Source organism: Calonectris borealis, chromosome 27 (assembly GCF_964195595.1).
Source record: "Calonectris borealis chromosome 27, bCalBor7.hap1.2, whole genome shotgun sequence".
In the NCBI taxonomy this organism is placed as follows: Eukaryota; Metazoa; Chordata; class Aves; order Procellariiformes; family Procellariidae; genus Calonectris; species Calonectris borealis.
This window is the reverse complement of record NC_134338.1, coordinates 1,439,567-1,464,055: the sequence shown is the minus strand read 5'-3', so window position 1 is coordinate 1,464,055 and position 24,489 is coordinate 1,439,567. Positions and strand designations below refer to the sequence as shown.

Genomic DNA, 24,489 nt, shown 5'->3' with positions numbered 1-24,489 from the left:
TTGCTAGTTTTGCTCAATTTAACGGGTGTTTTTCAAAATGTTTCAGAGTTTAGGTTTTGTTCAAATCAACGTCCCACGTATTTGAACCCCGTGAGACTGAAAACCTCGGCCACCAGTCTCACGTGACTTTCTTATGAGATTTCCAGCTTTTCTGCTTCTGGTTTTGGCTTGAAGTACCATGAGAATATTTTTTCATGGTATTTCAACACTTCTAGTTTCAAATTCTAGACTTTATTGAAAAACCCTAAGAAAAGCTTTAAGGGGTGGAGTGGGTTTCTTATTTAAACTAAAAATGGGATAATGCTACAGATTTGTTGTCTGTGAGTGCCTGCTTTTGGAAATAAATAAGGGTTTGGGTCCAGGGATTTGATTTGAATTCTTCTTTAATTTTAACCTGTTTGGGACATTCTATGTCTGTCTTATGCAGCATTCATGTGGGAGAACAAGTAACTATTGCTTCAGCTAATCGGCTAAGCTAGATATTTTTGTATTCCAACTATAAGAAGAGGTAGACAGTGCCACTCACTGGCCCAGCAAAGACAACAAAAGCTTAATGGTCTGAAAAACGCTGTGCTTCCAAATTCAAGTGTCTTCTCAATGTCTTCAGGACCACTGCAGGCTGAGTTGAGAACTGGTAGCTTCATTTTCCCTATCACCGCATACTCATTTGTTTGAAGGCTGGGAGAAGCAAGCCCTCTGCTTGGTGTGACACATTATTACCTGAAAACACCTGTAAGACATATATCTGAGGCAGCAAGCGCTGCAAGGAAAATTTAGTGGCACATTTGGGACCTGAAGTGTTCTTGGTTATTACACCAGAAAAAAGATGCCAACTTTACCAGGTCTTTTACGCCTTTCTTGTTTTCTGACATAGCTCCATCAGGCTGGTGTTGTCTGAGTAAATACTAGTGAATCTGCCCAAAGACATGATTCTTACTTTTACAGATTTTACTTTTGATCCTGCAGGATTAGCAAGATCTGTAAATGGGTACTTTGTAATAGGTTTCCTAGGTGTACTGATATTACGCAATAATTTAATGCATTGAGAACAGGGCCAAAAGTAGGGGGAAAATTAGCTGGCTTGTTCTGCCTCTCTGAATTGTCTACACAAAACACAGGCTTATGTCCATCTACTCTCTTCTTTCACTTCGAGCAGTGCTTGATTAGCATCCTGGCCATGTATAGATGTGAAGTGCATTTACACTCTGAGGTTGCTTTCTGCTTCCAGGACTGTGCAAAGCAACAGTATTGCAAGAACTCCAAGGATCAGAGTTTACTTTTGCAAATTGTCCGATAATGTTCTAGCTGCAAATATGAGTTTGCGGGAGGAAAGAAATCTCATTCATGCATAAATAAAAGACACAGAAGACTGAAATTCTCTTGATATTGGGGACTTAATACTGAATGAGAGATGAATAAACAATGATTCCTCATCAATAATATCAAGGTGTCCTTTCAAGGCCCTATCCTGTAAAAGCTAACCTTATCTTAAGCCCTTTCCCTTTTCAAGCCGGTAGATATTCAGCACAGGAGCTGACATTGAGACATGAGTCAAGGCTTATGTGTTGTTTCAAGAAGCTGCATTCTTACTTGGCAGGCTCAGGAGGAGTTATGTCAAGAGCTGCTTATTTCTAATATTGTACAGAGAATTCCTCCCACTATTTCTTCCAGATGCTGAACAGCTCTTTTATTTATTTATTTGGATTAGCTATATTAAAATATAACATGCTTCCAAATGCTTTTCTCCCAAATTCCCAAAGGATGGCCCTTTCTCATGGGGATGTACGTCCTTAAGTCATTTAATGTGCTTAACTCCCACTGCTCAGAACGAGGGTAAAGTTCCTGACTCCAGGGTACCCAGGATCTCCTAAAGAGCTTAGAGCACTCGGTATTGAAGGAGTCAGAAAAGGAATGTAGCATAACACCGGGCAGGGAGACAGCAAAATGTCTGCAGCTTTTCCAGCGACTGTGGCACTGATCTGACTAGCAAGCACCTGAGCAAGGAGTTACTGAGTTTTTAAGCAGGTCCCTGCTGGGCTCAGAACAAGCAAAACAAATGGATGAGTGCAAGTGACCTCTCTGAGCCTTATTTGATGATGACTTACCTAGTTTTGAATTTTATTAGACCCGCATCAAAGCACAGAAACCTTCCAAACAAACCTAGGACGCATGCAGTTTTTCATTTGGTTTTGTTTGGAGATTTGGGAGGTTGGTTGTACAAAAAAGTAAAGTTCTGGTTGGTCTCCGAAGCTAGGTGGAGTGCAGCCACTTGGATCAAGTTTCCCTTGGCAATGGAGCTGACCGAAAACCACAGCACAAAGGGAAACTTAGAGTGACTCCAAGCAGGGCAAGAGCCAAGATTGTGGTTTTGCTATGCCCTGTGAGCTGCAGCGACTGCTTTTCCAGCCAGGTTGAAGACAAGCAGCCTTGTGGGCATTACAGAAGACCAAATCCCCACCTGGTGTAGCCCAGGCATGAAGACCAATGAGGCTGCCCAGCTGAAGATGCAAATCCAAAGATCTGCCTATTCTCTTCAACAAGGCGTGCAGGACCTCGCCAAGCCCGGACCTGGACATGAACAAAAGAGGCAAGACATGGTAGGAAAACATTCTTGTCCACAGTCCCTCAATGAAAAGTAAGCAGAGATCTGTAAACACTGTCCCAAGACCTGAGCCTCCCAACCTCAGCTCTCCCAGCTGTTGAATCGAGGTTTAGCTTTTTTGGGGGGGCAGAATCACAAAATGGCTCTAAATGTGGAGCTGTCTGAAAGCATCCATGCTGAAATCAGCACGGGCTCTTTGTAGTTTGCTCTTTCTCCCCCATTGCACATAAATCAGAGCAGTAGGAACTTTGAAACAGGGGAATACAGTGAAAAATAAAGCCTTTAAATGTCAGGCAAACAACTTGCAGAGGCCAGTCTCTCGGAAGACCGAAGGGTGCTCACCGTCCACTGAAGCCATTCACTGTCTTTAAGGGGCTTCGTTCAGGCTACCAGCACTCAAAGACATCACTCCTCAGAAGCTTTGGCCCTGTTTTACAGTATGCTATTTGTTTCACCTGGATCCTTTCAACTGTTGCAGCATCTACGTCTACTTCCCAATAAAAAGAGCAACATCCCATTAGCAGAGCCACGAGTTTGCCAGCCTATGCTGCTAGTCCGTTAGACATCCTCCCCATTTTCACTGAGGGAGATGGTGTGTATTTTAATGGTTGGCACTTTACAATTTTCATGGACCAGGTTCCCCGAAGTGCCTGCACAGCAGCATTCCTGGAGGAAACCTTTACTTTTCGCTTTGGCAGCAGTACAGTCTTTAGAAACTGCATTTTTTGCAGGCATGCTTTGCACGGTGGAGAATATCTTCCATTCGCAGACCCCGTCCGACCTGGAAATCTTATAGAAGGTTTCTCCCGAGCCGACAGGAATACGGACCACACCTTTGCCGCTCTCCATGCTTTGGCTAGTGGGATGGTTGAGGTTGAAACTTGGGGATTGCTTCTTTGCTGCTTGCTTCCTTGGGAGGCACTGCGCTCTCAGGACGTTTTGGAACGCTTTCTTAAATTCTTGACTTGAGCACGGGTAGATTATGGGGTTGATGCAGCTGTTTAAATATCCAAGCCAAAATGTTATTTTAAAAAGTGTGTCCGGGGGTTTGATTGCAGGAAAGAAAGAACCTAAAATGGAAAATACACAGAGCGTTAAGGCAGAGGCAGTGAGAAATTGCAGGTAACCAAAGAAAATTAAACACTGGAAAAAATAACTACGATGCTGTTCTGTCTTGGAAAATTTATGACTTGAAGCCCAATTCCTGCAGGAACAAGTCTTTCAGAATATATGGTGTCGTACAATTACATGGATGTTCTCTCAGAGATAGATTCAAGACATCTACTTTATTACACAAGCGTTGAATTCCCATTTACAACCAGAGAGGCAAGCAAGAGGGCTGGTATCAAGTGATAGAGGAAAATTGCTTCCTCTGGGACTTCTAATTCAAGATTAGTTAGCCAAATTACAGTCATATCTAGGAGGTCATCGTAAGGGGTTTCAAATGGCAAGAAAATGGCATCACTTCAGAAGTCAGAGTAAGTGAAAAGTCGGATTACTGAGTTGACTGCATTCCAGCTAAAGTCTTAAAAATTATAAAGTATTGGGTCCTCATTTTCCCTTGAAACCTTTAGAAAATCTAACTTTCCACATTTTTCTGTCTCATAGAATGCATCTAAAATTCAGAGAAGTTAAAGGAAAGGTTCCTTCTTACGTCAATGAACACCAGAGAAGGTCTCATGGGCAGCCGTGATATATATACTGATATATACTTGCAAGGTTACCGCCCAGAGATGATTCAAAGAGCAAGAACTTAGTTGGCTCCTTAGTAAGGAAAATATTGTGGGACTTTTTATTATATAGAAGGCAGGATAACATTCAGAAAATTTGAAATTTTTTGATGAAGCTTGTGTAGCATATCAGTGACAGAGCCCTAAATAAGTCCTCACTGTCTTGGCACAACAGTCAACTACAAGTGGCCATGCAAATTGAAAATTCAATAGCATTACTAATACCCTTTTTAAAAAATAGATTATGATATATGATAACACAGGATTTAATTATGAGTTATCTACTGATTAAAAATCTTGGGAACATTTTTCCTAATGCCAAACCTTTGGGTTTTTGTTTAAGTCAACTTGAGCTCCTTACTGCTTGTATAAGCAAGTTTTTAACTTTAAATGATTTGAATAGGATGTCAGTAAATGCTTAAGAGATTTACTCCTGGGGAGATGTTATTATAAAGCTACAGACACATATTTAAGATATCAAAGAGTCAACACGGCTGCTTATGGGGAATTGTTTAGACATTTGTTGCTTTTCTTGAATGACACTAGAAAGTGGCCATTGTAACAAGATCCTGTAATTCTCTTATTTGGTACTTCTCTTTGCTTAGAAATAAAAACAATATTGTCTGAATGTGAATGAACCAGAAAACTAAACACTCTGTGGTGCTGGGGTGGGAATAAGTGATAACAGCACTTCTAAGACCATTTTTGCAAAATGAATGTAGAACCAGAGAAAGAGAAAAATATTTGCCATGTGTTGTCAAGGGGAAAGGCTCTTTCTTGCCTCCTTTAAAAGAAAGGGGAAAAAAAAAAGTGGTTCTATTACACCAGTGTCAGTAATTAGTTCGGGCACGGGAAGAAAAATAATTTCCCAGAAAACATAATTGGCTTGTTTTGGACTTTATAGTCAAGTTTATAATAAACAGAACTTTTAGCACTGACAAATGCTTGTCTTCCTGCTCCCCCCCGGAAAAATCGTAAGCGTGTGCATGTTGAAAGAAATACTGTGGAAGATTTAGGCATCAATACATTTGTCATCCTCTGCAGTTCAACTACGTCTGTAAGCAGCTCCTGAGCTTTACAGGGATCGATCTGTTCGTTGGACCTCCCCTGACTTAGGAAAAGCTAATAATGCAATCAGAGGGTGTCCTAACATAATTCTGAGACCTGCTGAACTTCGGTTTGAATCTTTTTCTTCCTATCTTTGTCAAACAAAGCTACAGCAAGTGCAGCAAATGCTTTCAAGCGGCAGAAGCCAGAAAGGAATTCTCAGGGTGTTTGTGCCTGTGTGAGAATGCATTAAATATTGCCTGAACCAGAGACATAAATAGTGCAGCGTGATTAATGACTTGCTCGTTCTGCTGAACATGGTCTCCGCTGTGAAACGCGACGCAATGTCTTCTTGCCGGGGCACCAGCTCCCACCCTCGGAGTGGAGCTGATGGGCCCCGAGGACCCGCTGGGGTCGGGGAAGAAATAGGTGTGGCGGGGCGAGAAGCCTCCAGTTCTCTCTCGCTTGGGAGAGGTCCCCCAAGAGCCAGGCCACCTGGTGTGTTGGAGCAGCAGAGAAGCGAGATTGAGAATACCCAAAGGCAGTGCAGAACGTGCCACAGGAGCTTGCTCTTTGTATTGGAGCAGCTGAACCTCTAATTCCAACCCCAGTTACAAGCCGGGCATCAAGCACCAGTCTCGCTGCCTCCGTGACTGCGTCTGTTTGCTCCAAGCTGGCTAGGTAGAGCAGTTTCACTATCAGTTTCAGTATCAACCAGGTTTTAAGACCAAAAATGTTGTGCTAAAGAAAGTAAACGCTGTTTTGCAGTTAAGCATGAGTGAGCAGGCATATCCACAACCTAGAATTTTTCTCAGCAAATTAATGCTCTTTTCCTTTAGTGAAGAACAACTAAATAACGTCCTCAAAGAACTTTCTGGCTGAATTCATTGGCAGATGAAAAATAACGACAGGCTTCTAAATGCCCAAATCGTGCTCAATTTTTTCTTTATTTCCTCATTTAATTGCAGCGTATCTACTACTTTCCCATTTTGTATTAAGACAAAAGGTGAAGCAAATCTCGGTGTAGGGAATGAGCTGCGTGAGGCTGAGTGTAAAAATGGGTAAACAATAACAATTCCTGTTTGCTGCAACTTCTGGCTCACTTTAAATGGAATGCTAGTGCCTTGCCAAAGTCTGTTAAAAATAGAAAATAGCCAGTGTCAGAGTCTGTCTCTTGCTCTTTTTTGCGGGTGGGGATCTGCATGCTAATTTATTAATGTAACCTTTTTTGGTTCATCAGTGTAGAGACTTGTTGCCTTGGAACAACACACAGTGAAAAGAAAGCAAAGTAGCTTTAACAGCATACAAACTTTGCGATCTGTAGACCCCATCACACGCTGTCTTTAACTCTTTCTTTCCAACTTGGGCTTTAGGACAGGAGCTTTGCTCTGCTGTGCACTTGGTTGTGCTGGTCAGTGACGCTGCATAAGTTTAGATCAGCTAAAGCTCTGTCTCCAGGCTTCACTATAACTGTGTGTTGTCCTGTGAACGAAACAGTGCTAATGTCAATAGGAAGAAATATTGTCAGTAGCATCTTGAAAGGGCTGAGGCTGGAATTGATAGTCAGTGGACACGGTATGTAACAGAGCTAGACGTAAAATCAAAGTAGAAATAATTTGGACCCTCTTCTTACTCTTGCCGACAGCTTATTCAACTTCCAGAGCAATATAAATCAAGATCAGCACGCCTAAGCCTTGAGCCACTGAATTATTGTGTAGGGTGCAAAAAATATTTCACCTCCTGCATCTTCTCCCTATAACGAGCAAAATCCTGCTGTATGACGCAGGACTGCTGTGAGGAACTACTGACATGTTAGCATTTGCTTAGGGCCTCTACAGAAGTGCGATGTCCTGTTCAAAGGCCACAGAAAGCAATGCCCTTCTATCACAGACACCTGGTTACCTCTGTGGTTCAGAAACTCCCCTAATCTTTTCTGTTGGCTACCTGAGTATCTGGCGAAAGGGGAAAAATATCATATTCTCCAAGTCCTTGGGGAATCGTGTTCCTCCCCGCAGAATACTAAGAATGTATTCTTTTCCTCCAGGCCTTTAATATTCAGTGATGTTGCTGTCATGATTAATATCAGTGGTCGATGTATCTGGTAGCAAACGGGAGTCATTTTCCAGCAGTGAGTTCTGCTCAGTGTGCTGAACCATCGAACCGGGCAGCGCTGGCAGCTCAAGTCAGATGAGTTCAAAGAAGAAATAAAATATAGGCTTTGTGTTTTGGGTTTTTTAAACAATGACCGTAATTAACCATAAGATTAAACAACGAAGCAGAGTGGTGAATTCTCTCTTCTTTAAGGTATACGGTCTAAGACTGTTTCCTACACAGCAGCGCGCAGTACAAAAGAAACTTGGTGAAACTGGGGTGAGCAGTTCAGCGTCCGTGTCCATTCAATCCTTGACCACTTGGCAGCTGCCAATTAGTGTCCACTCGGGTTCGGACACTTGCCTCCTAGCAGCCAGGACTGAGAAAACGGAATGATTATAGCTCTGATTGTCTAGAGCAAGCTTTTCCAATTCTCTCACTCTAGGCTAGGTGTAATCATAGATTAATAAAGTGCTGCCATCCAGGTATCCCCTGGTAGAGTTGGACAGCGAGCAGCAGTTGAGAAGTGAAAAGTTTTCTTTCTTAAAACTAATCCTCTATCCAATTCACAGGCCTCAATGTCTTCCCCAGTACCCTGTCAGGAATAAAACGGTAAATAGTGGCAAAACAGATTACTGTTTAGAGGCTTCAGCACCCATTGTCTCCCTGCAGTCTGTGCTGGAGGAACAGTAAAGACAACTTCAACCGATCTTTTAATGCCTTTGAATTGTAGATTGACTAAATGATGCTTGAATTCCTGCTTTGTTTTCAAAAGGTTGAGGACGCTCAAGTGTCAGTAGCACAATTCAATTGCTTGTTATATGAAAATTAAATAAAATAAAATGTACTATTAGCCTCCTGAGATCCTTTGCCATTAAGTATTTCATCACTCACCCCTGAAAATGTCAGGATTGCATTCCCTTCCCTCATCATTTATCTTCCTGTTTGTCAACTCGAAGTTTCTTCAGATCTGAGATAAGTTTTCCATGTACCTCCTGGTGAGTAAGTGCCAATTCAGTCACAAAGATGTAATTTGACTTTGTCATTTGTCAGAAGTTACAGAGCTGCTTGATTATAGGTTGTTTAAAAACCAGTGCTGATGTTGTGCGTCGTTTCACTGATGGACAGCAAAGAGGGATTTAGAAGCTGCCAGACTTCAGAAACTTGTGTTATTTGTTTACTCTCTATCGTCTCCATCAGCACCCTGGGAATAAGATCCCATGCGTTTTTGTGACCCATGGGCCCATAGTGGTGTTAAAATCCACCTCTGCTACTAAATCTTGCAGTTCTGCTTAGGTTCACTACTTTTTTCTCCCCTTTATGTTGTATGTTATAGATTCCACTCAGGAGATGACAGCAGTGCCTGTGCACCTTGTGCGCAGAGAACCAAACAGTATTTGCTGGTATTAATGTTATCAGGGCTTGAAGTGTCCTAGGGAATCAGGAGAAGTGCCCATCTGAAACCTTGCACAGAAGTCAAACAAAAATCCTAGCATCTCTTCCTTCTGACGCATAGGAAATACGCCTCTGGAATCACAGCGAACGGGAAACAGGGATAGTGGTCTGGTTTACAGGGAGGCAAAGCTTAAAACTCAGGTCCTGGGATCTGCCCTAAAGGGGTCAAGCCAGAGGACAGCAGCTATTCCAGAGCAATTGCCCTAAAGACCCAGAGGATGAAGCACAGAGGAGCACTGATGGCCCCACATAAATTGACTCTGCACCGGGGCACCCTAGATCTCTCGTGAGGCGGGCTGCTCCACAAACATTGATGAATGTGTTGCGTCTTGTGTTCCCAAGCTCAGTGTTAGTACTGAACTTTATTCCATAAGACTGGCACTCTATATTGCATCTCGGGTCAAACACAAACCACCCCTTGGAAAGAATATTTTTATATATATGTGTGTGTATGCTGCAGACATGCAACAGCTGCACTCTGTACATATATGCTCTCCCAGCACGTCTCACCCTGCCGCTCCCTTATGGAAAGTATTTTCTGTGGGAACAAAAAATGGGATCAAAGAACCCTTGAACAGTAGGAAACGCTTCAGGGTTTTGTATAATCAAATTAACGTAACAAATGCAGAGCAGCGGTTCATAGAGGCGAGGAAGGGTAAAAGCCTGCATCTGCCAAGTCTTGCACGTTTACAGCTGTGCCTGTCCCAGGACCTGGAATATTGTGGCTGGTTCAGGGGGGAAATGAGAGTGGCTTTGTGCCTAGATATCCCTGACCCATAATAAACAGCTGTAGAAGGAGTTTGTTTCTCCTCAGGAAAGCATTCAGGAGGGTGCGGGTGTTTGGACACAGGTGAGAGGTGGAAAGGACAGGCAACAGGAATGGGTCAGTCTGGGAACGGGGCTCTGGTTATCTGGATTTTTTCAGACCTAATTTATGCTCTGTTTCATATTGTACCCACTTACGATGGATGATATTTCTGGCAAAGAGCAAACATCTCAGCAAGCAACTATTTCCAGATTCACTGTGGGCAGTTGCAGATTTAGAAAGCCGATAAAAAACCATGGGAAGGTAAACTGAGGTTTTGTTACCCATGTAAACCCAAATAATCACATTGTTTTACCAATCAATTTCGTTGTCGTTGAAATTCCAGCTCCCATGCTGTTACTGCAGTGGAATGATTCTGGATCTCGTTGCTCACATTTTTAAGATATTTGATATTCATCCCGAAGCCCTCGCTCTCGGAGTCATGCACTTACAACAAAATATTAGCTGTCCTTTAAAAATTAAAAACAGCCAAGCGGGTGGTTCAGAGAATAGTTTGAAAAGATGAGTCTGTCTCAGCCTGTCTCACGAGTTTGTCACTATGTGGTTGTGGGTCGTGATTTGGGAATCCTTGGGGTTAGCAATAGAGGAATTATCTTCTTCAGCAAAAGCTGAGTATCTCTCCCTGATGTATCCAAACTGAAGACAAATCCTGACATTTGCTGGGTGGGGTGGGAGAATCACTCATCGCCTTTCAATCACTAACAAATCCTACATTGCGCCATGACATTTGAGAGCGAGTGAAAAATTACATTCTTGGTTCATTTACTCCAGGGACTTGAACGCGGTGACTACGCAGAGCAGGAACGTTTTGAAGACGAGGACAAGCCTTCCCTGAGAGGTAGTGCGTGCCGGAGAGCCGTAGATGTGAATCACGAAATGTAGCACAACTGACTCCACTTTCCCTCCCTTGTTTTCCGTTTAAACGGTTATTAATATTGCCAATTCCTTCCGCTGCTTCGCTGTGTCAGTGGGACACAACGTTTCAGGACTCGGTAACAGTGGAGAAATGTTGGCCACAGGGAAGTCAGCAGGATCTTTGCCCTCGGCTTCCGTGTAGCTGAGTTATCAACCCAGACCAACAAAGCCTTTCCAGTCTGCGTTTATGAAAAATGCCCCTTGCGATTAGCAAAAAAAAAACAAACCCAAACAAAATCCCAAACTTGCAAAGGAAATATCTTGGCTGTTTATCTTTGTGGCTTATTTTCTCCCCAGTCAATGGCTTAACAGACACTCACTCGCTTGGGCTCCATGGCTCAAGGCGTGCAAACACCCTTCTTCTCCCTGACCTGTGCTCCAGAGAATGAGCTGGGGCTTTATTCTGTTTTTTTTTTTTCCTCCCTTTATTTCTGTTTTTTCTTTTTTGTCACTGAGGGAACACTAATGAAATGCTAATGTGACGAATCTAGCTCTGAATATTTCCTCCATGGCTGGAATTCAGCATTTTCTGCTATGAAAACTATATTGAGGGTTAGGTTGTCACAGCTTTTATTCATTTTATTTTATTATATTATTATCAGCTGAACAACGAAAAGGAAGGGGGTTCAGCTCCTTGCTTCTCTGAATATCTGGACGACCGAGCCATGACGATGTCAAGGGCGTGCATGGGCTGCTTGCCTTAATCTCTGCCCTCCCAGTAAAGGGGTGGGAGGGACAGGAGGGTCCAGTGCTTCTATTTACTACTACAACACCATCTACCCAATTCTAAAGAAGAGAAGAGGTGATTCATGAAAAGAAGTGAACCTATTTACCTTCTGTATGGGGATATGCCGGGATAGTATCTTGTGTCCCCTATTTTCCACTCTGATTCCCTGGAAGGCTGGTGCAATGCTACACAGTTCTCCTCCCCAGGAAAACTTTTGCTTTCTCTTCCTTATTTTCCCCACCAGCAAACTTATTTACTCTCCCAACACGTAAGCACCTTCTCTTTAACACTGCCTTCACAGGATAAGACAATACTACCCATTACTCCAGTATCATCAACAAAATTATTTCAATTCTGTAGGAAATTGCTGACTTTCTGTTCAGCAGTGAACCTGTTACTGAGGAATCCCAGCTCACTGCTGAATCTCACACCTGGGAGCTCCCATTACCCTGCTGCTTAAACTATGGGGGATGGATGAATCACAAGCACTGCCTTTCTGTGCCCCCAAAAGACCCTAAAAACCATGTTTAAACTGCTCTCAGTATCTCACACTGGTGGACTCCGTGTGTTGCTAATGGTGTTCCCAGATTTTGCTCATTAAAAGACTGCTGTCTGCAGGAGGGAACAGAGTGAACTGAGGGTATAAACTTCAAAACAGTAGCAGGTATTTGAACTCCTGCTGTGATAAGGTCTGGGTGAAGCAGAGATGCAGGCTCAACTTCCCTGACCCGACTCGGTCATATTCTGGTTCACGATGACAAAGGAACACGGTCCAAAGCCCAGTTACTTTGACAGCAAGTGGGCAGGACACAGGATGGCTTATCCAGCAACCGCGGGAGATGAGCTGAACATGTTCTGGCAGAAGAACACACTGAATCGAGACTCAGATGATCTTGAAAAGAGCAAGAGGCCATAAAGCTGTACCTGATGTTTTTCACTGGTACCAAAAATCAGACGGGTCCTTGAAGCACAGCCTTTGGGAAACACTGTACCCTAACAGACAAAACGGAAGGTTTGTGTTGTCCCAGCATTGCAACATGGAGGACAGGTCAGTCATGCCTTAGCGGCGTGATTAAGGTAAATGAATTTCTGTATCTGATAACATACGCACAACTGCAGCTTTTCTGTCATGGCCACCTTTGACTTCCAAAAATAAGTTTCCCATTTACAGCTGGGTGGACTGGGTGTGAGCTTATGCCTCTGGAGCTCAAGCGAGGTGCCATAGTTAAATCAGCCACCTATTAAAACATATAACAAGTGAGGATATATACAACAAATGCAAACCTCACAGGAGAACACAGGGATAAATCCACCAACCTCCAGACGTCGGTGCACGTTCCTACTCCTCACCTTGTGACCTCCTGAGATAGTGCATCAATGGCAGAGATAGAAAAATGCATTTTATTTTTCTGGTTTACCTCTAGTGAAAATAGAGAGTCATTCCTTTTGACTCCATTTGAAAAAAAACCCACAAAATAGTAATTAGAATCCAGCTGCAGACAGGCACATAGACAGGATTAGAGGATTCCCTTGACAGTGTTTGTGTCAGCTCACAAGACTAATTTGTTATTCTACTACAAATATAAATACCCTCCAGTGTATCCTCTTGATTGACAATGATTGACAAATGCTAAAAGCCTTCCTCTCCCTTGCCCAGTTTAGTAGTCTGGATTGTTTTTTGCCGTGTGACATCCTGGCTCAAACTTCCTCTTTTTTCTTCTTTTTGCTTCTGAACACAACATCTAAACCAAATTGATTTAAGCTAGCTTGCCACAGAAAGTGGCCAACAAAAAAAGCACTGTGAGTTTATCTGCTTCTGAGGGTTTGTTAAGATGAACCATCAAACCCAACTTAGGACCATTTTTGTAATATCGCAACCCTTTTTCTTTTTTTCCATCAGTTCTGTGCACGTTTCGCCTCAAAACAACCTCTAAGCACTGTCATCTATGTTGTTGAAAAGAAACCCTCTGAAAAATTCCCAAAGCAACCCATAAGTGTCTTCCAGCTACAGGAAAAGTTCTGCTCTGCCAGCTGGCACCAGTTTCCAAGGCGATGTTGAGGATGAGATTACATCACTACGGGCGTGCACTGAATTTCCAGATCTTCTAGCTCTGCGTATTTCTTTCTGTATCTGTCGATATCCCTTTCTAGCAATTGCAAGAGGAAAACAAAAACCAGAAATGGAAGAAACGTGCTGTGAGCAGGCTGTTCCTGCAGTGTGCCAGGGCCCAACAAGCCTTAATTGCCCAGATGAGCCTCAGCTGTGGCCTCTACCCACAGACCCTCTGCCCATTGGGCTAGAAGCTGCATATAAGGTCAGGCTCTTCTCCTTACCCCTCTTTGAGTGATGTAGACAAGCTGAGGCTTGTTCTTTCCTGGCTCTGTTTTGTTGTTTTGTGTTTGTCTGGTGATTACTGGACTGTCAGCTGAACCTGTGGTAGATGCCACCTCTGCCTGCTTCTGCTCAGGTACGGTGAGTGCATGCTTTTGGGAAGGGCATGGCTCCTGCCTGTGCTGTTGCCACCCTCTGCTCCTGGGTTGTCCTCCCTCCTGGGGCAGCCCTGCCTTTGCTGTCCCTCGACACTCCAGTTCTTCTAGGAGCCTGTTCTCAGGTTTCCAGTTCAGCTTCAGGTAGTCCCTATTTGCTGGTGAGAATATGGTTGCTCCCATTTGAAAAGCAATATTGCTTGCTTTAGGGCATTTTTTTTGCCCCAAGATCTTAAAGAACTTTGGCAACATGTAAACAAGATCTTAAAGACCTTTGGGAAGAGAAGCAGGGCTTCACTTTATAGCTCACTTGGAAAAAAGAAACTTGGCGATAAGAAGGTTTTGACTAATGTGCAAAACCAAAATGCAGCTCTGTCACCTGCTAGTCCTCCTGGCTAGGTCAGAGCTCGTGATTCCCTTCAGTGAATTCTTGTTCATGTAAAGGAGCGCGTGGGGCGTACTCCCCTGCTCATGACGCCGGGCTCGCGCTCCTCCCAGCTCTTTGAACGGAGTGCTTTAGTGCCGTTATGTTTTGAGAAAGGAGCCCAGCACAGGGTAACCAAAGTGAAGGTCAGTACTAAAAAGCTTTTAAAGCTATTCTCGCCATGCAAATTAACATGAGGAGATGTTAAATGGGGATGCTCAAGGGATTCATAAGTGACTAGCAGTTGGGAATATGGTAATTAAGTGTTGCAGAAGAGAAATAAGAGATTAAGAAAATGATACTACAGGCGTAGAAGATGATATTTGAGAGCAATAGCCCTAAAGTGGACAGGGAAACATCCTTTCCAGCTACCTTCTCTGAAGGGCTGAATAATACCAGCCTACCTGGATGGGGTAGGATGCTCTCATAGTCTGCTTGGCACAGATATCAGCCTGTACTAAACAAGTGGCAGTCAGTGAAAGTATTTAGAGCTCCTAAACAGGCAAGTAATCTTTTCAGAAGATTAACATTTCCTTCTGTTGAATATATCCCTTGTATGCTTATCCTTACAGAAAGGTGGATGCCTAGTGTAGAATAAGGAAAGTTTGGTGGACATATCTGAAAATCTTCTGCTTGGGAAGCAATTGCAGAGCTGTAGATGTATATGGACATCAGTCTTTACAACCTAATATAGGGCCAAAGTGTTGGACATGATTGCTTTTAGGCAATGACATTTATAGGAAGAGTCCGTGCAGAATTCCCCCAATAAGTTAATTCAGCAATGGGTTTACAGCTTTTTTTTTTTGTAATAGCAATTCAAAGGAAGGTCTGCAGAATAAAAAACGCTTTACACCACCAGACTTCCACTGCTGCAGAGCAGAGACAGAATTTGAGCTCACTAAGAAGGGGTTGTATATAGAGGCTAATGGACATAGACAAAGGACATCACAGTTCTTGCTGGCTCTTAGATTAAACTGGTGTTTAGGTGCCGACTGGTACCCCTTATCCTGCATTTTGGTCAGTCTAAACCTTCCCTAAACTATCCTAGAAAAGGACCTCTCATTGCACTAGGAAAGCTACCTGTCTAGAAAGGAGCTGAGATTTAATTAGGGGAATACAAAGACTGTAGATCTAGTTGGGACGTACCTGAGCTTTTTCTTGGAAGGTTTTGTTACATAATTTGTGAAGACATGTTGAGTTCAAAGAAGTTTTTACAGGAAAGCTTTGAGACTAAGAGCAGATCCAGTGGTCACCTCTAAAGAGGGAGAGGAAGCGCGTGCAGAAATGAAAACCTAACTTCTTCCAGGGGAGATCAGCTGTTCCGACACTTCCATTGTACGGAAGTTTTGTGAAGCATGGGTTTGCACTCCAGCACGCAGAGAAAAAACAAATCTTAACCTCAGCTCTTTTCATGCAACAGGATTATCATTCCCTGGCTTATCCACAAACATCAATGCCGAGAGAAGAAGGTGTATTGGACTGAAAGCCCTTGCACAGACCCTTTGCCTGGAATGAAACTAATGAATCTAAGAAGGTAAGACAGGCATTACTTACACTGATTGCAACTGGCAACTTTACACACTGATTTCAATTAAGGTATTGTCTTATGGCAGGGATACTCAAACTGTTGCTCCAGTTATTTGCAGCAACATCTACTGATATGGTATCATGCCTTTACCCCTCTCTTGATACCCTTCTATCACTCTTGTCCTTCCCATACTTACACCCCAAAAGTTTCAACCCCCATTTGTTATACACTTTAACAAGCTTGGCGCTTCTTGTTTTAAAGTGGTTCTTGGCTGGTAGAGTTGATGTTAATAGATGTGGGGATCTTGAAGATGCTGCAGATCACAGTAAAATAAACCTAGGTTTTGGGAACTTCTGCACAGAGTGGCAAGCACCTGCCAGCTGTCCGAGTGTAGCACAATTTAAGAATGTCTGTCTCATGGGCAACCTTCATTGAGGGTCTGCTTCTAAAAGGCTATGACTCCTACAAATGACTAAAGTGACCTGCAGCAGCCGATGGCTGATGGGACCATTTATAGGTCTGTCCCAAGGCCACAAAGCTGCAGAGCTCGTCTTCTGCACAACAAAGTTCTTGGTGCCCAGCCAGCTGTGTTGTGAACTCCACAACTGCCGTTGGTTTTGGCAACCGTGCTCTGTATAGCTGAAAGGTCTGACCTCTGCCACTAACCTGCTGCGCGATCCCGGCCGGATCACTTGACCTCCCCATGCCAGCCTTCACCTGTCTGCAGAACAGTTTGACAATGGTTACTGCACCACAAAATGCTTTTGGAAAGGGTTCTGCACGGTATGGGCGTAGAGTGCCAGATGCAGTCATTTCTGGGTGAGTCCCTGGCTCTGGGCGGGACAGGCTGCCTCAGGATGTTTCCCTGGTTATTTTGAAGACATGTTGTTTTGTGCCACTTGTCTGTTTAACAGTTTTTTGTCTTTAAACAAAAGTAGCAAATAGGTTTTGAAAGACTTATTATACGCTTAAAAATAACATAGTAAGCCCACAAAGATAGAGAAACGAACTTCAAGAAAGTTTCCTTATAAGGGATCAAAGAAAGATGCAAAGCCACTCCTGAGTCCAGAAAATTTCTTAAATCCAAAGCAAATTAATTAACAACAGCTCCATGTGGGCAACCACATTTGCAGATGAAAAGAAGTGCGTTTAATGCGTTCTTGCAAACCCTTTTTGGGTATGTTTCAGACATCTTGGCAACCAGCATTCCAACATGCTGACATCCTGGGTGGCATGAGCCAGGCTGTTCAGGGCTCCTCCTCATCAAACATTTACATCTCTTACTCCAGCACTTCCCAGTATTGACCAACAGAAAAAATTCTGTAGTTTTGGGTTTTTCACATGGCAACATTAGCGACAGGTTTTTGAGAAACCACCTGGTAATCTTAGTAAATCCAGTAGAGGTTAATTGAAAAAGAACAGCTTTTTATAAGGTTTAAAAAAAAATGTAAAAACAAAATCCCCAAATCTTTCTTTTTATGTTTAGGTAAGGCTGGTTTTTCTTCTTCTTAATTGTACACATTTTTCTGTTACTAGCTAAAACTTCCACGCAATCTTACTTTCTCTTTCCTGTACAGCATGAGCCTTTTCCATAAGAGAAGCTACTGAAATTGAGCAAGTCACAGATTTAAGGTCCCATATTTCAAAACCTAATATTTAGTACAGCTGTTGCAGAGCAAACTTCAGTGTGATATGCCACATACATCACACTCAGGTATAGGTATGAAATCAGTATTCTGCTTTTAAATCCTGAAATTGTACCAAAGGTGACTGAGCAAGGTTTAATTAAAATTCCAATTACTTCTTTATATTTCAGTGATAGCAAAGCAGAACAAATCCCCAACTTCCGTCCCCTTTAGAATTAGAACTGGTGAATAAATATTCATATTCAGCATGATGGTTGAAGCCAGTGTTTGGCCAGTGGACTCAGTGGGTTTCCACAATAGATGCAAGTCAGAGACATATAAAATTAGTTTGAAGGATCCTCACTGCTGTCTTCTGACTGGTCGTATGATAAATTAAAAAATATATTCACTTAATTTGGAGTATGGTATCTCATAGCGTGAACTTCCTGATAGGAAGCTGTTTTTTTTTTCCTTATAGTGGGAATTATTAGGTGCTGAGGACTCCAGGAGATCTGGCCCCAAGTCTGTTAACAGCTACTTTGACCATGAATGCATTTATATCTTGGCCTTTTACATATTTATACCTTGGCCTTTTAATACTTATATCTTGGCCTTTTACATATTTATATCACCTGAAGAACTGGTTGCAAACTTAGATATAAACACCCTCCCGCCCCCCCAAAGATATTGTTCCTATAGCAGAGTTAGTCAGAAATAACAGTCCTAGTTCTGAAAGAGTATTTTCTGTATGGAAAGAGAGTACTAAATCCTTTCCATTATTTTCAGAATTTTATGCTTCTCTTTGAACCAGAGATGGTTTGTTTCATTTGAGACCATCGTTTTTTATGCTCACTGCTTTGTGATGATGAATGTTTTGATTTTGACAGCTTTCCAATAGAAAACTATTCCCTCAGAGTTTTTCTGGTCAGAATTATTGTTCACAGGCGCAGACACGGCCCTCCCTCCAGGGAAGGTGCTTTAAAGGTAGAGGGTTTTGCTTTACTTACCGAGAGGCATTACTACAAAAAATGGAAGCCAGCAGAGAACGAAGCATCCCACAACTATTCCCAGGGTCTTGGCAGCTTTCTTTTCCCTGGAGAACTTGAGGAGACGCACTGAGAAATGGTGCTTGCTCTTGGGGTTGGAGGCCGATCCGCTCGCTTCAGGAGCATTTTTCCGATGGATCCGTAGGGTCACTTCTTCAGAACGAGATCTCTCTGTCTTCAGACCAGAAGTCAGACCTTTGTTTTCCCTTTTGGCCACTACATACACTCTGCAATACATCACCAGGATAATAGTCAGGGGGAGGTAGAAGGAGCCTAGGGCAGAGAACAGCACGTAGCCGGGTTCCTCGGTGATCTGACAGATGGTCTCATCTTCTGGTGCTGGTTCCTTCCAGCCAAAAAGGGGTCCAATCGATATCACCAGAGACAATGCCCAAACGCACAGCAAGGCCAGGAGGCCTCTCTTCTCCGTCACTATACTTGGGTATCTCAGTGGGTAGCTCACCCCGATGTATCTGTCTATCGAGATGATACAGAGGCTCATAATGGAAGCAGTGCAGCAAAGGACGTCAACAGCTGCCCAGATGTTGCAGAAGATTCTCCCAAAGGCCCAGTAGCCCAAAATCTCCATAGTAGCTGAGAAGGGCAGGACAGTGGAAGTCAAGAGGAGGTCGGCTACAGCCAGGTTAATTATATAATAGTGGGTAACACTCTGAAGATGTCTGTGGCAGGCTACAGAGAGGATAACCAGAATATTACCCAAAACCCCAAAAACAATCAGCCCCCCGAGAATAACACCTAGTAAAATGGCCTTTGAAATGTTCACAGGTCCCACAGAGTGGGTGCAGTTGGAGCAGTCGGAGGAGTTTGCCGGGAGGAAAGCCATGGCGAGTGGCTGATAATGTTCATGCGAGGCTGTTGTGCTTCACTCCCTTTTCAGGTAGAAAGAGTGATGAGATCAGTTCTCAGAAGGTTCTACAGGCAACATTTGCCTGACTTTGCTGGGGAAAAGTGTTTTTAAGAACATCTTAGAAGTGCAGCACCAGGAACAATGAGAAGGATCCAGAAACATATTAGAAAATCTACCTTTCTCCCTAAGTTTTTACCATTATAGCACAGTTAATAGCCACCATTTCCAAGTCAAATTTAACTCCTTTTGCATTTTTCTTGGGGTGCGGAAGTGAGGCTACACAAAACTGAGGCTATTTATCCTACTTTCCAGGATTACATGATGAGAAATTTTGAAATTGCAGGTTAAAATCATTTCTGCCTTTTTGGGAAGATTCAATATGTGAGTAACATAAATATTCCAAAAGGTCTCAAATTTAGGTTTCTCCCAAGAGGAAATCACTGATGCTTTTAATTACCTTGTGTTAGTCCCGATTCTGCCTTACAACTGGCTTAGAAACCTGATAAGGTGGAGGCTGCTGCTGTGTCTGCTCAACAATGTCATCTGAGATACCTGCCACTACCTTCAGGGTCTGAGGTGTCAATCAAAGCTTCTCCATGCTGTGGAGCCGTTGCCACTTGAGCTCCTGGACCGCGAATTAAAGTTCCTTTACATCAGCTTCTGGCTTGCTCTGGAGAGGAGCTTGAAGTTTGCCGTGTCAACGATGCACGCTGTTGTGCTCTTTGCAGATCATCACCCCCCTGAAGGAGACAAAGACACAAACAATATGATTCCCAGAAGCAACGTTCACTTACTGCTATGGTTCCCATATAAGAATAGAGCGGGAGGCTATTTTAGGGAGCCTTCCTCGGGCTGGCTCCAGCCAGTGGAACCAACCTTTTTCAGCCCAGTATTGTTTAACAACAACTAACAGAGCAACGTGGATTTTGTTGCCGGAATTTTCTCACCACGTTCTCAGCAGCAGTCCGTTCTCCTTTAGGGATAGCAATCAATCCTAATTATCAGTTCACACGCAGAGACCAGTTCTAGGAGAGATAGAAACCTGCAGGACACAATTCAGGACTACAAACTGTGAAGCAGATTTATAAGCCCAGAATTTAGTCCAAGATTTTTTTATTAAGTGACTCCTTTTCCCACTGAACTGCTCATTAGTCCAGCTAAGCTGCCCATTTTAGAAATCTATAGGGGAAAGCAATTCCTGCCAAGCAGAAGATGTTGCAAGGAACAAGTTTCCTACTGAGTGACACAACGTTTCAGAGTCTCTGGAAGCCAAGCTCAGCCTTAGCTGACTAAATATGGAGAAAAGGTACATCAGATGGAAAAGTGAGGATAAGCCTGGGAACGGAGACACGGGGCGCACGCAGGGGAAAGCTACAAGTGTGGGCTGAAAAGCCTTTCACAACACCTAGATGGGGATATAGTGTTCCCATCCAAAATATTGATCGGACGTGAAAAACCACCACTCAGACTACTCTGTTAAATCTGAGATAAGGTAAGACTCGTGTCTTTCAGATGAGCCCCTCAGATCGCACTTTACGCAAACACTGAGCAGCAACGACTGTCACATAGCTGAATCCCAAAACTGAATTTCCCTGCAGGCAAAGGCATTTAAAACTCTGAACCCCTGAAATTCCCAGTTCACAAGCGGGGAGGACGGGGGAGGGGAGATGAAAAGGTATTGCACTGTGGGAATTTGCCTTCCGTGCACTGACATGAAATTGGATTTTTGTATTTTGCTTGCTGCAAGAGGGAACAAGTTGAAGAATAATTCCAAGAAAGAAAAGGACAGATTTTACTAAGCACATCAATGAAAAGTGACTGTAGCACAGAGTATCTCTAACCATTATAACTGTGGTCATTATAGGGATGATGATGGGCTAGAAAATTAAGATATTATCAAACTTGATTTTTAAGCACACGAAGCCAAACTTCCCAGTAAGTCAAGGAGACGCAGCAGAAAGGACTGACAGATATTCATGCTCAGAACCAACCAGATAACACTCAACCTGCAGAGAGAGATGGTTTGGGGAAGAGCATGTACTAGACCCTGCGCCTGCCCCAATCCACACTCACCTCTCTAGTCTCCAGAAGGCAGCACAGCTTCTCTGAGCATCTGGAAAGGAGATTCACAGCACAACACAGCAGGCTCCTCTCTTCATGCAGGGATGGGACTCCGTGCCTGAAAATCCATTGCTTTTCTCCCTTTATTTCCCCGCTAGCATTTTGACAGCTCCCGGTTGCACTGATTCCCTGTACCCCAGTGCTTGCGAGGGGCTCGACTCCAGCATCCCTCAAGGGATCCCCCCCCAGTTGCAGTGTTCGGCTCCACACTGTCAAGGAGCAGCAGTAACTTTACTGCTCTGCTGATGTAGCAGGCAGTATCCTTGCCATTAGCGTAATCCCCTGCCATTCCCGTATTGCTCAGAAAGAAAGAGCACTGAATCTGATGACAAGTGGCGTTTTAAAGATTTCTTTTTTTTTTTCCCCCCTGCAAACTACCAGTTCCTGCAGAGATCAGAAAGTGGAAGCCAGCTAACAAGCTCCTGTTTATAGGCTAACAAGTAATTCTTGTGATAGAAAAAGAGAATTCCCTGCCAGGTAAACTGAGCATGAAGAAAATAACACGGAGACAGATACACTGACCACGTCATCTGCGTGGTGGGGCGAAGTCCTGGGGTAGGCAGCACAGCTAACCTGGAGGTGGGGGTTTAAACACAAAATGCCTTGAGCAGAATGTGCTGTTGAGGTGAGGTTGATTTTTCACATGGCTCTCTTAACTGCATTTTTTTTAAAAAGTGCCCCAAGTCACTGATGAACAGGTGAACATAAATGGTGTCCTGAGGTGAAAGGAGCAGAACACAGATTGGGATTTTGCAGCCAAGGGAAAGCAATTCCTCTAGCCACAGGGAAACATATGAACTACGTGCCTGTTCTTGCAGGACAGACTCCTCCACCTCCTCCTCCTGCGCAGTGATTTTGGGAGGGAAAGTTGGATTCATGTGGTTCCTGAACGGAGGCAAATTTAAACGCGGTGCTCAGATTCCCCCAGGAGAGCACCGGATGCAGAGCTGGGCTCGTCAGCAGCCCCGATCGCTCTTCCAACCACTTCGGACTCTGCTTTCCTCCTGGATAGCCATTGCTATTTGAAGGAAAAATATAAAAGCAGCTAACAGGAATGTGCAATTTGTGTAGATTAGGCAAAGAGTTTGGGAAAGCGTGGTCATCCTTCCCTTGTGACAGTATCTGACAGCTACTGTATCGTTTTGCAGTCTTTCTTTTAGAACAAAAGATCCCGTGAGAGGAAATCGCAAGGGGGTGGGGGGGAAGGATGAGAATTCAAATTAATTTTGAGAACCTTGCAAGCTGCAAAGATGAGAGGCGATTTGTAAATGCTCAGCTTCCATTTCTCCGCAGTTTTCTTGGCGCGGGTGCTACTTGCTCTATAGGTGTAACACTTGTTTTTGAAGGCTGCTGGGAGATCTTGAGCCAACCTGAGCCCCTGGTGTGGCAGGCTGTGCCATGGTCCTTCCCTGAGTAACTGGGAGAGAGTGAAGCCTAAATAAATAAAGGAAAGCTTGAGTTACTAAAGACCCTTAAAGACCATGATTCAGCAGACCTATTTTAGATGTCTATTTTCGGATGAGGCAACTCTATTTCGCTCGATCAATTGGAAAATGAGTCTAAATGTCTTGGGGGAGGGAAGAGAGATGAACCCCACCCAGGGTTTTGTTTCTACTGATACATATGACCTCTCTATACTGGTGGCTTGTTCCAAGCTCTTAAATGCACAGTGGAAATAAATTTATATTCATAGCTTCAGTCATTAACACTGTACTTAAAGTATCAGCTCATCTATGAGTAATACCCTTGTCAGAGGACATCTTTCTGGAGTGGAGGGAAGCAGGATTTTTTTTTCCCTAAAATCCTCAGAGAAAAATTAATGCGTCGCAGTGAAGAACTCCTCCAGCCAGAGACCGCTAACAGTCCAAGGTCAGAAGGGTCGCTGAACACAGTACAGCTGGCGTATGTTACCAGGTGAAGGTGGACAGGGCAGGATTACTGTCACAGCTACGTTTTATGAAGCAAACTTTGTACTTAGCTTTGGCAAGACATAGGCTGGGATTGCACATGTCCATTTAAAAACTTTTGGACTAATCGGAAGGAGGTCAGGAGAAAGCAGTGAGAATGATACAAGTCTAGAAAACATGACCTGTGAGGCTGGGAGAGGGGGAGCTGTTTAATCTCAGACTTTGCATCCCTGAAGACAGGTGAAAGACTGCCTGTACAGGTTATGAATAGCCATCACTGAACGTTTTTAAGAACAGATTACGCAAAGGTCTATCACAGTTTTTTACTTAGCTTTCATCCTCTATTGAGAGGGGATTAAATGTCCCGTAGGGTCCCACCCAACACGGTTTTCTGCAGTTAAGGTCTGCAGAGAAAGGCAGGTCTCTGAGTTCAGGCAGTGGAAGGAACAAGAGTCCTGGACGTGGTCCTTGTTGCTACTGCAACCTTCTCTGGTGACCTTTGGCAAGTCTGTTCTAAGCGTATCTTCCCTAGGTGTGAAGCAGAGTTTTTCTCTCCCTTCTCTCGTTTGCTTGGACTGTAATCCTTCTGGAGTAGGGGTTGTATCTACTCTGGCTAGATAGCACTCCACACAAACACGATCTTATGCTTTCTGCATTGTAAATTATGCTCATTAGCATGAGAGCGTCTCCAAGGGAGGGCTCCAGGCACTGCGCAGCTGCTTAGCCATTTCTAAGCCTCTGGCCCTTTCTTATTTGCTCGCTCTGTTAAAATCGGAACCTTGCATCTGGCTTTTGGCCAGCATTGTGTTTTCATTACAAGTATGTCATACAAAGGCCCAGCATCCCATTGCTTGTGTGTCCGATGCGATTTAATAAAGTGCCATCGTTAATCTACTTAGCTCGGTGCCAGACCATGCAGGCAACCTGTGTCTGGGACCAGGAGTGAAATAACTTCTCCGAGGTTTATAGGCTTTGACATGATTAGTTCTTCACCTCTTCAGAAAGTAGTGAAAAGTATTGCTTTGAGAAATCGTGACTCAGGGTTTAGTAAGGGCTTAGCTTCTGCTTGGGTAAGAAGGAACCCCTCCCC

The 24,489-nt window shown here is 43.6% G+C and overlaps 1 protein-coding gene across 1 annotated transcript; it reads right to left on the bottom strand.

Annotated features, from left to right (window-relative positions):
- Window positions 1-3,160: 3,160 nt before the first annotated feature.
- On the bottom strand, window positions 3,161-19,347 carry ADRA1A (adrenoceptor alpha 1A). The gene is made up of 2 exons (XM_075174676.1): window positions 18,465-19,347; window positions 3,161-3,672 (listed from the first exon to the last, which is right to left on the bottom strand). The coding sequence occupies exons 1-2, from the start codon at window positions 19,345-19,347 to the stop codon at window positions 3,161-3,163; spliced, it is 1,395 nt and encodes a 464-aa protein (XP_075030777.1).
- Window positions 19,348-24,489: the final 5,142 nt, after the last annotated feature.

Coding starts and splice junctions, on each gene's coding strand:
- ADRA1A (XM_075174676.1), bottom strand. CDS start 19,347: ATGGCTTTCCTCCCGGCAAACTCCTCCGACTGCTCCAACTGCACCCAC. Junction 3,673..18,464: donor TTTTGTAGTAATGCCTCTCG/GTAAGTAAAGCA, acceptor TTTCCATTTTAG/GTTCTTTCTTTCCTGCAATC.